We start from the raw sequence: 16,094 nt of genomic DNA on the forward strand, positions 1-16,094 counted from the left end.
AACAACAAGGCTTAGAAATGGAATCACACTCAAAAACAGTGCCAGATTCAGTGATAGGATGAGAGCATCAGCTTTGAATGACTTGGTAATAATAATTTTTTAAAAGCTCATTGTTTGTATTTAGACCATTCAGAATGCCCTACATTAAAATGGCTGCATCAAAATATCATGCAATATATAGCACTTCAGCTCAATTGGGGATACTGAGGAGAAAAAAAAGTGAGGAGGTGAGAAGAAGAGGAATCGCAGTAGCAGTAATCAAATAAATGACAAAATGTTTTGTGTTTACTATATGGTCAATGTTCTACTAAGCACATTGCATGTGTTTCCCCCATTTAATCCTCACAAAAATTCTGTGAGTTAGCTCTATTATTCCATCCACCTTGGAGGAAATCAAGTCATGGGGAGATTAACTTTTCCAAGATCCACGGCTTGTTACTGGTGAAGATCAGAAGAGTCACTGGTAGCAACTAAAATTCAAAAGATATTATATATACCTTAAAATGTGTTTGTTAAGCTACAGTGAAACTAATGGCTAGAACTCTGTGAAGAGTAAGTGAAAATTTCGGAAGACTATTCCTGTGCTTTCTACCAGTCTCATCTTTTCTTAGAGTAGATGAGGACTTAAGTGAATAGTCACTGAAGGAAAAACTGACCATTAATACAGCTAATAGTAACTTGATACTCATGCTTTGGAATCTCTTCCAGCTGTTCTCACTCCTTAGCTGTCTCTCTAGGCTAAGGTAGACTCCACGATGTTACAACTGCAAGGTGTGCAGATGCTGCAGATGCTGGAAACATCCTTGAGGAAAAACCTCCCTTCGGCCTTAAAGGTAACAATGGAAAATTCTGAGGGGAGTAAAAAAGAAAACTTGCTGTGAAAGACGAGGGAAAGATGAACATTTACAGATCTCCTTTGAGCCAGGCATTATTTCATGCTTTCTCTTATTTAATTTGCATTACCTCTCTAAAAGATATTTGCTGCCATAGCCATGACAATAATGAGAAAATGGAGATTCAGGCTATTTGCATGATATCTGACAAATAGTGAGTTACAATGCTATGATATGAACATAGGCATGTCTGAGTCCAAACACTGCACTGCCTTTTGGTCTATGCTGACTCAAAACATCATTTCCCTGCTCTTCCAAGTATTTCACAATAACACTTGGAATTTGCCCAGAGTTTTCCAAAATTGGTTGCCATTGCATATTAATGTTTACTCTATTCATTCTAATTCGTTTACTTGCCAGGTAAGAGATTAACCACCACGAGTCGTCTTTGAAATTAGCAACAGATCAATTTCAATGTTGACAAATTTCCCAGTAGCTCTGAACTTAATGCATATCAGGTTATTTTGGGACTGACTCCCAATATCTCCCTTAACCTAGTACAAATAATTAGAAATCTCAGAATTGAATAAAATATATGCATATAGATGCCTATATCCAGAACTATGTAAAGTCAGTTCCAGTTATAGATTCAGATCCTTGCTTATAGTTTTTAGCAACCAAGAAGATATGTGTTCAGTTAATATATATTCCAGCTGGGCTTCCAAATGTTAGGTCAGACCCACTGGGGTGGGGTTGTATAATCTCATGCCATGGGAAAGAAGCAAAGAATTGCACAGAAGTTAGATTGGAAATATAGCTTATTTAGAAAGTAAATTAGAGAGAGAGAGAGAGAGAGAATCACCTTTCCAAAGTAGGCGAGGGGGGCCAAAGCTTAGGAAAACATGGCGGTGTCCATAGCTCAAAGAGCACATTGTCACACCAGAGTTAGTAAAGCAATGGCGACTGTTGTTTAAAGTCAAATGTTTTTAAACATACCCCTTTGATGGGGACAGGTGGATAAGGTGGCTGGATGGTAGTCTGCTCCATGTCATCATGAAGGGGCAGTTAAGTGCAGGTACTGATGTCAGATTGTGGAGGTCCAGCATCCACAGAGCAGGGCCTGAGGTGGGGGGAGGGAATGAGAAAGAAAGACAAGAGACAGCGGGATTGGGAGGTCTCTCTCCTCAATAGGTGAGAGCAAGTTTATTATTTAGCATGCCTCTTATATAGGGCAAAACTAAGGCAAAACTGTACAAGGGACAATTGTAAAAACAAGCAGCATTAGCATCTGGGCCAGGCATCCGGGCCAGGTGTGATTGACATCATGTCGCTTTGCTTTATTATAAAGTGACAAATCAAGGTTAGGGGAGATGAGCGAACCACAGTGGAATTATGTTGCTATTGGAAGGCAAATTGTTCTGCGTTTATCTTTTTGTACATAGGACTTTATTGTAGCTAATACTTTATCTGTACTATGTGTAACCAGATGTGTGGACACCTGAGACACTGCTTCGTGTAGCAGGCTGCGTTTCTCACAGCCTGCCTTTGGCTAGGATGCAGAGCTTCCAAGCGAGACCTGGCCTACAAGCTTGGGGTACTCAAGGCCCACTACGTTTTACATAGCAGGCTGCATCCCTCACCTGCCTTTGGCTAGAATGCAGAGCTTCCAGGTGAGACCGTTGCCTACAAGCCTGGGGTACTCAAGGCCTGCTACAGTGGCAGTGCTTGTCTGTCCCTCACATCGCATCTGCTCCGAGATGAGGGAGTATAGGCTTGGTTCCTTGAACACAAGCCAAGAACACAAAGATCTTGTCAACTTATGCTCTGGTCTCCCTCATCAGGTGTTGGAAAGCAGGCTGATGGGTGGCTAGTCACATGATTGCTGCCATGGTGATGGGGTCTGTCTGTTTCATGAAGGTCACGAAGGATTGATTAAGGTTAACTTAGACCTTATTGGTGAAGGCAAATGCTTGAAATAGAAAAGCTAACTAGTACAAAACAAGGTGGGGAGGGGAGTTGCAAAGGAATTATCAATAGCTACCTCTGAGAAACTGGTTCTGTTCTTGGCTAGTGGATTAGAGGATAAATTAAAGTGAACTGCTTCAGAAACATGGCAGATCTAAGCAATGCAAAAATGGCTGCTCATCGGATATATTAATTCCATGTTATGTCCTTTTAATATGGTTCACTCCATATTTTCACATATTTTTCCATATAAGGAGCCTAAGTAAAAATTGTGTGTGTATCTATTTAGGGAGCAATCATTTCTAGGTTTGTATTGTTTTATAAGACATTCCTATTAAGTGCATACATTTTAGGTAAGATAAGTGTATTCAACTTTCTCATTCACTAACAGATTTGTTATTTCTTTCAGTATAAAAGAGAAAATATTAGAAAAGAAAAATATTCTTTTATTTGTAGATCATAGGGTTTTATTTTCATTCATTAGAAATAAATTAATGAAACAGTAGGGCCTGCTCTTTAATAACAAAAAAATGGCTTCAAATCACCTAATCTAAATATTAGGTAATATTAACTAATGATAGTGGGAGGTACCAGTGGGAGTCGCAGCACTCCCACTGGTACCTCCCACTATCATTAATTAATATTACCTAATATTTGGCTGCCTTCAATGATAAACCTTAAAATCCAGACAACCTTCAAGAGAGTCAGTGAATTCTTCTTGGAGGTTACATCACTTAGATACTCCATGAACATTTGCCTAAGATATTTTTAATGATGAGTGGCTCCTTTTTAAAATTATCCATGCTAATTGCCAGTATCAGAACACTGCCAGAGGAGAGGGAGGTCACATAACATCACTAAGGGTACCTGGTCCTAAATCAAGGGAAGTAAGGACCAGTTGGAGGCCCAAACTTCACCTGCACATAGACTACTTATATACCTAATCCTGACTAGCACCCCACATCTTTATAACAAGATTAAGTAAGTAATAATACTAATTTTAAAAGGCTAGAAATTTGAACAAATGAATCCCCGGGCTAAAAGTTTCTCTTCAATGCTCTGTGATGTAGAATTTTGTGATTTAAATTTCTCTTTATTTCTTGTGTTAAGTGGACTCTAAACATTTTGAGAAAAACTCCTCTTGTTTCCCAAAAACCCTTTCTTGGAATTGTGTGAGATAATGTGGCTATTGTGGCTTCTCAACTTTTGTGAAGGAATGACATTCCTATTCTTTAGCTGCATATTAACAAATATATACTCCCCCCCAAATGAAGTTCTAGAATATTTGCATACCAGGTTCTATTAATAGAGTTCTATAAACTAGAACTCACTATTACTCAACACTTAACTTGGGCATCATTGAGAGCATGTACATCCATTCTTCTAAGTATTACATATTAAATATATTTCTTTTATTTCAGTAGTTTTCAGGGTACAACTGGTTTTTGGTTACATGGATGAACTGTATACTGCTACAGAAGTTAAGGCTTTTAATGTACCCATCACCCTACTAGTGCATATTGTACCTGATAGGTAACCTTTTTCTCTCTCACCCTCTCTCGGTCTCTCCCTTTTTGAGTCTCCAATGTCAACAAATGTTAAGTACATGCTATTGCAGTTGTTAACTCCAGTTGATTCAACCGATAACAGCTACTCACTGTGTTATGTTCACTGTGTTTTGAGTTTAGTTTAAAAAAAATAGAGCGAGAGAAGGAGAGAGTTTTAATTAATTTGGCTACGGCAATAAGAAAGAATAAAATTTCCATATATTTTCAGATTTTACAATGGATAATACATTTTGATAGGTTACAAATGTGTAAAAAAGCAGCCTCTACATTTTGCCCAAGCTTTACTAAATTTCTTTTTTTTTTTTTTGAGTTGGAGTCTCACTCTGTCGCCCAGACTGGAGTGCAGTGGCCGCTCCCGGTCATGGCAGCCTCGACCTGCTGGGCTCCAGCGATCCTTCCACCTCAGCCTTCCGAGTAGTTGGAATTACAGGCATGCACTACCACGCCCAGCTGATTTTTTGATTTATTGTAGAGGTATCAGCAAGTTGCCCAGGCGGGTCTCGAACCTGCGGGCTCAGGCAATCCACTCACCTCAGCCTCCCAAAGGCGCAGGATTACAGGCTGAGCCACCGAGCCTGGCTTAAATTTCTATATTAAACCCCCACTCATGGCCAAAACAGAATGACAGGATACTGATGTAGTCCTTGGTCATCATCTATCTGTGGTGGAAAGCATAGGGTGCACCCCACCTTTCTGACCTTTGGTCATTGGCATATTTCTATGCTGGTATCTGCTGAGGTTTCATGTTCACAACTCTCATGAAGTCTGAGTTGACATCCACTCCTGCATTCCACAATCCCCAAATCATAAGGACACTTACTGTCCATGGGGTTTGTTTTCACTGTTTCTCACCCTCTTTCACTCTTTTCTCTCAATAACTTGCATAAAATGGCAGAAGTGGACCCAGGCTCAGGAACCTCAAATTCATTATCTTGAGTACTTGGCTATAGCTTCTGTTGGTAATTCGTTTAACCACTACATAAAATAATATGGAAATATATGTTAAATAATTTTAAACATGTATTAATGTTGAACTAGCAACTACTCTTCTGGATATTCTAAGAAAATATTGAGTAATCATGCAAAGATTCCTGTGAAAACATATTCTATGAAGAATTATTTAAGTGAAAAGTTGAAATGGCAATCAGTTGGCAAGTGCATAAATGAACTGTGATGCATTTACATAATGGAATTCTACTTAGCCATTACAGATGATTAAAAATTGATTATTTTATGTTTATGAACATAGAAATAGGTTACAATATGCTCAGTGGGAAAAATAGCAAGTATGAATTATTTTATTTTTGTGAGCTTGTATGTCTCTCAGTGTATGAATATAAAAAGTCTGGTAACAGGTAATATTAAATCCTACAAAAAAGAATAGTATTCTTAAAATGACTAATTTTGTTTTTCTGAATATTTTACTATATACATGTATGATGTCTATTTGGTGGGAAGAAAAAGCTCATCTCATCTGAGGTTAAAATAATGGAGTACAGGGAGGTTATTTGACCTAGATTTTCTGAACTCCTTTCCACCATAGAATGTCATGATTTTGTAGAAGTAATTCTGCTCTGATCAAACAAGGTACTGAGGCATCCTTTCCTAATAAGTGAACCCTCTCACTTTCTTGGGATCCTGCAGATTTATGGGACTGTTTTCCACATGAACCATGGAAATGCATTCAAGCTAAAAGCCCTGGTGGACAAGTGGCCTGATTTCAATACAGTGGTTGTCCGCCCTCGGGAGCAGGTAAGGTGCCAGTTGTGGATGAATGTTCTCCTCTGTTTATATTTTCCATGTGACTACAACATACTTGGCAATATGGTGGACCCAGGGCATACGGAATTAAATCACAGTGTTGGTCAACAAGTCCTAGTACTCACGAAGCTCATAGTCTGGAGGAAAATGTAGACAAATAGGTAAATTACAACTAAGTGTGATTTATACAAGAACACAAGATGTGCAAGATTCAGAAAAGCCCAAGAGAAACCTGATTAAACTATAGAAGTTGGAGGTAGATGTTACCAGAAAAAGTTAAAAATGCTTCTTGGTGGAGATTTCATCTGAACTCGGTTTCACAGGTAAACATATTTCTATAAATTATATAGAAAACGGGTATTCTGATCAGAGAAATAGCAATTATAAAAATATAAAGCTGTGAAACAGGACAATGAGTTAGGGTGACTATAAAGAGCAAAATTATAATGCTAGAATTTCCACATCCATTTTGGAAAAAGACTTAAAAATTAATGAAACTAAATATCGAATACATATCAAGATAAAAATTCATAAGCTTATTTTGAAACATAAAAACCCACTAGTCCAATACCTTTAATATAATGGTCTTAAAATCATTAAATTTAACTATATATACTTATAATTTTGTGGTGAGAACACTTAAAATTTGTTGTCTTTACAATTTTCAAGAATATCATATATTGTTATCAAAAATAGTCACCATGCTGTACAATATTTATCTTGAACTTCTCCTAACTGAAACTTTTTGTCCTTTGATCAACATCTCCCCGATTTCTCATTCATTCCAATCTGACCTTTGTAGTCATAATTCAGTTTTGCTTCAATTATTTACACTCTACATAGAAACGACATGCAATATTTGTCTGTCTGTGTCTGACTTATTTCACTGAGCATAATGTCCACTAGGTTCATCGTATGTGAGGTAATGCATATGCAAATTATCTCAATTTAGACATTTTGCAGTGTATACGTATTTCAATACAACAGGTTGTCCATGATATATATGTAATTTTATTCAACTTAAAAATAAAAAATAAACAATATATAAAATAAATAAATTTACATAAAAAAATTAAAAACTGAAATATAATTATTATATCTCTTAAATGCGATCTTAAGCAACAAAGTAGGTCAATGGTATTATTGCTAAGTTGTTACTATGTTTTTGTGCAGCATTTTCCAACTTTTTAAAAGTTTTCTGATTTTACACTAATTGTGGTAATATTTCCCTTTGTCTCCTTTACCAAAAAAATTGCATTTGTTATTTAATAATCAGAGATCTTTCTGAATAAATTGCTTATTTTTTTTCTGAAACTGCCATCTGTTAACCGTTTTTAAAAGAAAACATTTCTAATTGGCTTTTGAACTTCTTTGGTTTCAGGAGTGGAGATTTTTATCTAGGGTTATCTGTATTAAATTTAGCTCTGTAATGTCTATAATTTGTGTGTTCTGTAAGTATTCTAACTATGGTAAAATTTATTCTTGCATTACACGTTTCCCTTTGTTGATTGCTTTTCTCTTCTTCCTGTTGAATATGATGGAGGTATAGAAAAATGCTTTCTATATAATTGTGTATTTGGTTTAAAATTTTAATGTGTTGTATAGAGAATAGCATTGTTCTGAAATTTTTCCTCATAGATTGAATACTTGAATCTCTGATTTTATCTTATGATTTAAATGATTCAGAAATAATTGCAATGTGTCAACAAAATATCAATATTTTATTACTTGAAAATAGTATGGTATAATGAATTTTTTAAAGGATAGCATGAAATTCATAAGATGTGGCTTATTTCCCTTTTCCCACTGATAATAGGATATGACAGATGACCTTGATAATTATACCAATACTTACCATATTTACTCCAAAGACCTCAAAAACTGTCAGGAATTCCTTGGCTCACCAGAAGTCATCAACTGGAAACAATGTTTACAGATTCAGAGTAAGTATGAGGAACGGGATGGGTGCTGACTAATTTCTGTGTCCTAAGTAAGTCTTCAGATGACTGATACCTTCTTCCTTCAGACTCTATAAATGCTTGGCCCACTGTCAATTTTTTTACTCAGCTTGAACTATACCTGTAAAGGGCACCTCAATATAATTCCTTGGTCATAAGGATTTATGACATATTTTGCAGCTGCAACTGAATCCTTAGGGTGACTGCATGCCGGAAAGAGCCTCCCCTCTGGCCATCTATTCCTGGAATAAGAATGGTAACTTTTTTTGTGGTAGAGCATCTCTCAGGTGACCAAGGACAACTGCCGTGGTGATAAGCATGCCCTCTGAAGTCAGACTCCCTAGGATGACATCTGCCTATTACTTGCTGTGTGATCCTAGTCAAGTGATTTACCCTCAATGAGATCATGTTCCTCATGTATAAAAAATGAGGATGATAATATTATCTATTATACAGGGCACTGAAAAGATTAAATGAAGTTTTGACTAGCAGCAGCTTGCCATATTAATTTGATGTGTCAGTTAACTTTTGCTGCATAGCCAACCTCATACTTCTGTGAATCAACCATTTGGGCTGGGCTTTGCAAGGCAGTTCTTCTGCTGGTCTCATCTGGGTTCACTGATGAAACTGCAGCTGATGGGTGGACTGTGACTGGTTGCTCTTATCATGGCCTCATTCACATGTCTGAATGACAGTTCTGGATGTCAGTGCCAACTGGTAGCTGTGGTGACAGCATTATAGAAGCACATGTCTTCAGCAGATTTTTAAAATGTTGTTGGTCTTAAGGTAACCAAAATAAAAAAAGGGGGTGGGGTGGGGAAAAAGCCTCAGGTGCAAGCATGTTTACACATCTTCTTACATTAAATCTGCTCTTTCTATTGGTGAAAGTAAGGCCCATAGCCAAGGTTGGGTGCAGTGGAGGAGGGGGCTATCCCAAGAAGGGATACCAGGAGATATGAGCAAATTGTGTGTCATTATTGCAACAATCTATCACACTAAAAACATAGCTTAGTAGATGCTAACATTAAAAAAAACTCATTCATTTTGATTATCAAAACTATATGATTATGTAGTTCAGAAAACTTGATTCCAGTGTGGATATTGCCACAAACACCATGACCATAGCCAAATCCATCCCTGGCCATGTCTTCACTTAGGTGAAAGAGGAAACAAGTATACAAACTCTGACTATGTAACCCAGGTCACACTGTGGCAACACCAAGCCCAGAATTAAAGTTTTATGAGACATAGCACCAGATACTTCATACCCTGCTGGAAAGTTTCTCTCTGGAATGAATCTAAACCATTATGTCTGTCCTTACAATCCTATCTAGGTTCACAGTCCAGCCTGAATGAAGTGATACAAAATCTTGCAGCCACTAAATCTTTCAAAGTCAGACACACACAGTGCATTCTCTATATGACTCCAGAGACAGCCAAAAAACTTGCTCCTTCCCTGGTGGATGTGAAGACTTTTTCACCCGATAATTGCAAGCCCAAGCCCATGTAAGTTTGATAAAAGCCATTCTCTACTATTCACACCTCTGCCTACTGATGCAGCCTCCCAACTTCTCTTCTTGCTTTCACTTTGGCCTTCCTGCAGTGTTCTGCCAAACAGCATAATCTTCTTAAAAAATGTAACTCAGACAATGTTTCTTTCCTGCTTAAAAAACACCACCATTTCCCTTCTCAACTGGAATAAATCAAGCCTCTAGCTACCACTGGGACCTTTCCCATCCTGCTCCCTTCTTCCAATGACACTGAACTTCACTCTGCTTTTTTGTCATCACAAGCTCATTCATAACTTGGAGACTTTGCATTTATTGTTTCTCCTGTCTCCTCTGTCTCTCAAGACAATAGAGTTTTGTAAAAACAAATATAAACGTTCACACTCATGGATTTTGTTTTCTTCTTGGACCCTCCATAGCAACCAAGAGATGTTTAAACTCTCATGCCTCCATGCTTCCCATGCTGCCTTGGTGAATAAATTTTGGTTTCATGGCGGCAATGAGAGAAGTCGGAAATTCATTGAGCGTTGTATCCAGAACTTCCCCAACACTTGTCTGCTGGGGCCAGAAGGAAACCCTGTTTCCTGGAGCCTGATGGACCAGACTGGAGAGACACGGATGGCAGGCACCTTGCCTGAATACCGGTCCCAGGGCCTTGTATCCTATGTTGTCTATTATCTGTGCCAAAAAATGGACAAACTTGGCTTTCCCATCTATTCTCACGTAGACAGGAAGAACGTAGTTATGCAAAAAATGAGTCATGCTCTGTGTCATATCATCCTGGAAGAAAACTGGAACCAGTGGAACTGCATGCCTCTGTGAAGCCAGCCCTGAATGGAAGACAGTGTTGGGTGGGCCTGGGCATGTGGTTGGAGGACTGGATGGTGGATGAAAAGAGAGAATAAAACTATTTGTACCCCCAAGGCTATCGAAATTTTAAAAATTCTGCATTAGCAAAATCAATACAAAAAGTTAACTCTTAAATATTACTATTTAGAATCATTGAGAATATTATGCAGCCATAAAGAAGAACAAAATCATGAACTCTGCAGCAACGTGGATGGAATTAGGGTTTATAATACTGAGTGATCTCTCACAGAAACAAAGAGCTGAGTATCACATGTTCTCACTCATACGTGGACCTTGAACAACTACCGTATTACTATAGGAAAGGGATTGAAAGTAGCGGGAAACTGCAGGGAGAGGGGTGGGGGGTGGGTAGCTGGGATTGACAGTAGTCGATATCCTCCTGGGGAAGGGGGGAGCACACCTCATCAATAAAGGGACCTGCACAATGAACATTTATATACCTAGCCCTGAGTTGTACCCCACAATTTCAAAATAAAAATTAAAAGAGAAAAAAAAAGAATCACTGAATCAAAACAAGAATGCTAATTTGTTTTTTTAAATTGTAATCAGCAGGAAAGAAGTGAGCACTGTTTGGGCTCTGGTGAAGCCGTGTGAGGGGTTCCTGTATTCATAAGTTCCTCCAAGCCCAAGTCCTCTTGCATTGGACTCACATTGTTTAGCCCTCGACACTTCCAGGATCCCTGGGACTTGAATGAATATATATATAATAAGTATATAAGTGTATATATATATATATGAATAAATATATATAGCTTCAATATTATTTCTCCTAGAACTCCTAGTTAACAGTGGTGGAATGCTTAGTATCACTGACCTAATTTTGCCTTTGACTCACTCCCCTCCCACCCCTACAGTAACATCCTTTAAGTTAAAAAGCGTCTATTCATAGAGAATGGTATAATGGACACTGGAGACTAAGAAGAGGGCACAAAGAAGTGGAGGAGTGAAAAAAATCACCTATAGGGTCCAATGTGCACAGGTGGGAGTTGTGGGTAATCTTAAAATGCTGACCAAAACCTATGTGTTCCCTCCAAAACTACTGAAATATTTTTTAAAGTGTCTGAATAGCTTTGCTAATTATAGGAGGAATTTTGTTTATAGTTCAACCTCAGAAGAAATTAAAATAATCGCTTTCCTAAAACTAATTCTCAAGGTGATAAGGAGAGGGTTCACACAATTAACAAGGTCATGTTAAAGACTTTGGGAACGTTGTGACCTGACTAAGGACAAGGAAATTTCCCGGGCTCCTCAGACCCTTGGTGGCACATAGAAGTGTGCAGTTTTCTGGGACCCCTTGATCCCAACTCCCCCTTGTCTCCATGCCCTTAACATAAAAAGAGTCGGGTTCGGTGGCTCAGCCTGTAATCCCAGCGCTCTGGGAGGCCAAGGTGAGTGGATTGCCTGAGCCCGCGGGTTCGAGACCCGCCTGGACAACTTGGCGAGACCTCATCTCTACAATAAATCAAAAATTAGCCGGGCATGGTAGCATGTGCCTGTAGTTCCAGCTACTTGGAAGGCTGAGGCAGAAGGATCGCCGGAGGTCGAGGCTGTGGTGGCCGGGAGTGTGCCACTGCACTCCAGTCTGAGCAACAGAGTGAGACTCCAACAGAAAGAAAGAAAGAAAGAAAGAAAGAAAGAAAGAAAGAAAGAAAGAAAGAAAGAAAGAAAGAAAGAAAGAAAGAAAGAAAGGAAGGAAGGAAGGAAGGAAGGAAGGAAGGAAGGAAGGAAGGAAGGAAGGAAGGAAGGAAGGAAGGAAGGAAGGAAAGAAGGAAAAAGGAAAAAAAACCATAAAAAGAGTCTGACTTAAGATGGATCTTTGGGATATTAGTCCACCATCCTCTCAGTTTGCTGACTCTTTGAAATAAAGTTGCCTTCTTTGCCCCAACACCTTGTCTCTCCCTGTATGGGCTGTTGTGTAGGAAGCAGTACGAGCTTGGATTTGGTTATACTAGTGCATGAACTGGGAGATACTTGCCAAGTATTCTGAGTGCCTGAGGGGTGTAGATAATATTTTCTAGACACTATGACACATTTTTTATACTATAAAAGCCTTTCCCTTCATGACCAACAAGTAGACTCTCCTCATTAAGTCTTTGGAGAGTATTCCCTTTTGTGATTGTCGCTTTATAGGTATAATACATATGTTATATACAAATATATATATATGTGATATTAGGTTAAACACAGTATATATGATACAGCAGAGAAGGTTATTTTTAAAAAATAAATAAAGATCAACTTCTGTTATCCTATCCTCTCTCCACTCCCACTCCAGGGAAAATGATCCAATGTTGCTTCTAAGGTTGACTTTCCTACAAACACCACAACCCCCAAACAATACAAAGATGTTTGTTTTTGATTGTATACAGTTTTGACTGTGTGTGTTTAACCTAAGTGGTTAATGATGGGGAAAGCATGAGGTGGGCATATAAAAAAGGGGGGACATGGAAGTTCCCAGACCCAAGGAAATGTATATTTATTGAGAAAAGACAGAAGTTGAGGGAGAGAGGATCGCAACGTAAACACCTCTGTTCTACTTGACTTGAGCACATTCCTTGCCTTAGTTTGCTTCAGCTGTTTTGACAAAATCTCTGCGACTGGGCAATTTATAAAGAAGATGGATTTATTTCTCATGGTTCTGGAGAGGCTGGAAGTCCAAGAGTAAGATGTCAGCAGGCTTGGAGTCTGGTGGGGGTCCAATCTACATTTCCAAGATGAACCTTTGTTACTGCATTCTCCCGAGAGGAAGAACACTGTGTCCTCATATGACCAAAGAAGAATGAAAAACTAGATAGTTTTCTCCAGCATCCTTCATAAGGCACTAATCCCATCCACGAGAGCAGAATTTTAAAAGCCTCCTAAAGTCCCTACCTCTTAGGACTGTTACATAGGGGATTAAGTGTCAACATGAATTTGGGAGGAGACACAAACATTCCAACCAAAGTATTCCTTCAGGATGCTTGGACTCTATGAATTTCAGACAGTTGTTTCATGAAACAGTTAATTGCTAGAGGGGAAAAATAGGAGAGATATTCTTGTCAGTTGGAACAAGTTAGCTAGGACAGTTTCCTATCACAACACCTCAAGAGATACAGAACTTACCACCAGCACTGGGTATCAAATAAAGCTCTCAAATGAAAGTGATCACCTGGATTAAGAACCTGTTCCCTTCTAGTCCACTTAAACCAAGGATTAGACTATGGAATTAAGGACACCTCCCCACCACCATTATTCTTAAAAAAAATGACTGAGGTTTAATTTCTTGGCCAATCAAGAGAGTGAAGAAGTTCAGTTTGGAGAAGAGTTTCTCAGCCTTGGCACAATGACATTTTGAACTGAATGATTCTTTGTTGCAGGAGCTATCCTGTGTATCATAGGATGTTAACCTGACGCCTGACCTCTACCCCTTAGATGTCAACAGTACTCTCTATCTAAGTTTTGACAACCAAAAATGTCTCCAGATAATGAAAAGTCCCCCAAAGCAAAAATTGCCTCTGTTTGAAAACCACTGATTTGGGGTAGTAGTTCTTAAACCTGAGCTTGCATCAGAATCGCCTAACCAAAACAATCTGTGTTTTAATACTCCTAGATTCTATGATTGAATTGATATCTAGTGGAGCCCCAGAATGTACATTTCTGACAAGTTTCCAGGTGATCTTGATGTTGCTGATCAAGGGATATTGCTTTGAGAACTATTGGTTAAGAGAAATAATAGAATAGGCCTTATTTCCTAAGATTATATATGAAAATTTTATCCCACTCTACTTGGGCATATTGTTTTACTTTTGTAGTTATAATATAAATATGCGCTCTAAATTCATTGGTGATATTATTTCATATAAAATTTTTAGAACTTTTATGAATTTACCATTTCGATGGTGACAAAATATTTCATTACACTGAGTTGATATAATTTAGTTAGCCATTCCTTGTTAGTGAATGCTGAGGTTAATTTACTTTAATTTGTTCCTTCTTTCTTGTTTTCTTTACCTCCTTTCATTATTCTTTTCTTCTTTCTACTTTTTGTCTCTTTCTTTCTAAAAAAAATTTTTTAGTGACAGGGTGCTGCCATATTGTCTTGACTGACCTCAGACTCCTGAGCTCCAATGATCCTCCTGCCTCAGTCTCCCAAGTAGATGGAACCACAGGTGAGTGCCAATATGCCTGACTCTCTCTTCCTTTTCTTAAACTTATATTCTTGAGGAAAATTCTGGGGCCATGAAGTGGCAGGATCAAAGGGTGCCTACATTCTCATTCCTCTTGATTTCAATTTTCAGAGTGCCCTTTCTTCATGCTGTAAGCACAAAAATAGATGTGTCAATTCTCTACAATATTATCTTATTGTTTACTATGTGCCTGGTCCTTTTCTATGCACTCAGCACATAGTGAACAAAGGAAATATTTCTGTGGCATTTTTATTCTATGATCATTTATTGATACATTTTGACATTACTATTCATATCATAATTATAAAGATTGTGTGGTAAGATTGTACAGTGGAAATTCCCAAGTCTACCTCCTAAAAGCTGTAAATATTGGTTGTCATTCTTTATGTCATATCCTTCTTCGGCTGTAAAATGGTATCCTCCTTACAGGATTGTTGTAAGAATTAGTAACTTAAGGATTCAATAAATATTGGATATTATTTTTATTATTAAATACTAGGAGGGTACAATGATTGCTTGTGTGACAGAGACAGAAAATGGTTAGCAGGCTAGACCCAAGTTATATAGTTTCTGGAATATGGATTAAAAATTAAGTCCAATATGTATTAATACCTGGGATTAATTAAGTATGTATTAATACCTGGGATTAATTAAGTATTAATACCTGGGATGCCAAAATACACTTCCTCATAAGACCTACCAGCTTGAGAACACCAGAAATATTTTATTAGAAAAAAAAAGAATACCTTAAAATATTGAGTGTCAGCAGGGAGAAAACACAGACCTATAAAGGCTAAGAATTACCCAGCATTAACATTCACCTAAGTTGTTTGAAATTAGACCTGGAAGGTCTTTTATATTTAGAGTGACATCTTTACTGTCTTCAAGGGCACATTTTCCATCTACACAGCTCAGCACCAGCACAGTTCACCAACTTTTTGGCACGTCACTCCAAGTGAGTCATATCTGCAACCTGGCACTCACCAAAGTTCTTCGAGAGCTAAGTTGGGAACAGCAGCACATGGAAATTGTCTCTTTCTATTTTGCTTTCTTTTTAAAGGCCTTTGTCAGGAATAGAAAATATTGGCTGGGCACAGGAGTCCATACTTGCAAGCCCAGCACTTTGGGAGGCTAAGGCGGGAATTGAACCCAGGAGTTCAAGAACAGCCTGGGCAACATAGCAAGATTCTACAAAACAAAAATCAACAAATTATCTGGGCTTGGTGGTGAACAGCTGTAGTCCCAGCTACTCAGGAGGTGAGGTGGGAGGATCACCTGAATCCAGGAGGTTGAGCCTGTGGTGAGCTGTGATTGTGCCACTGCACTGCCTGGGTGACAGACCCCTAACTTTCTGATTGCTTGCATGCACCTATTTTGGTAGCAGAGACTATGCTGGGAAGGGTTAGCTCTGTCACTACAGACACCCTGCCCAATAGTGGGAACCCATTCAGTGATGTATTGCCTG

At 38.4% G+C, this 16,094-nt stretch overlaps 1 protein-coding gene across 1 annotated transcript; it reads left to right on the top strand.

Annotated features, from left to right (window-relative positions):
- The first annotated feature begins 755 nt into the window (after positions 1-755).
- Positions 756-10,415, top strand: LOC103269915 (glycine N-acyltransferase-like). Its single transcript, XM_008067468.1, has 5 exons — positions 756-833; positions 6,011-6,118; positions 7,944-8,070; positions 9,420-9,591; positions 10,013-10,415. Exons 1-5 carry the CDS (start codon positions 756-758, stop codon positions 10,413-10,415), a joined length of 888 nt encoding a protein of 295 aa, XP_008065659.1.
- The last annotated feature ends 5,679 nt before the right edge of the window (positions 10,416-16,094 follow it).

Source organism: Carlito syrichta, unplaced genomic scaffold (assembly GCF_000164805.1).
Source record: "Carlito syrichta isolate Samal-C Ts95f unplaced genomic scaffold, Tarsius_syrichta-2.0.1 Scaffold309639, whole genome shotgun sequence".
In the NCBI taxonomy this organism is placed as follows: domain Eukaryota; kingdom Metazoa; phylum Chordata; class Mammalia; order Primates; family Tarsiidae; genus Carlito; species Carlito syrichta.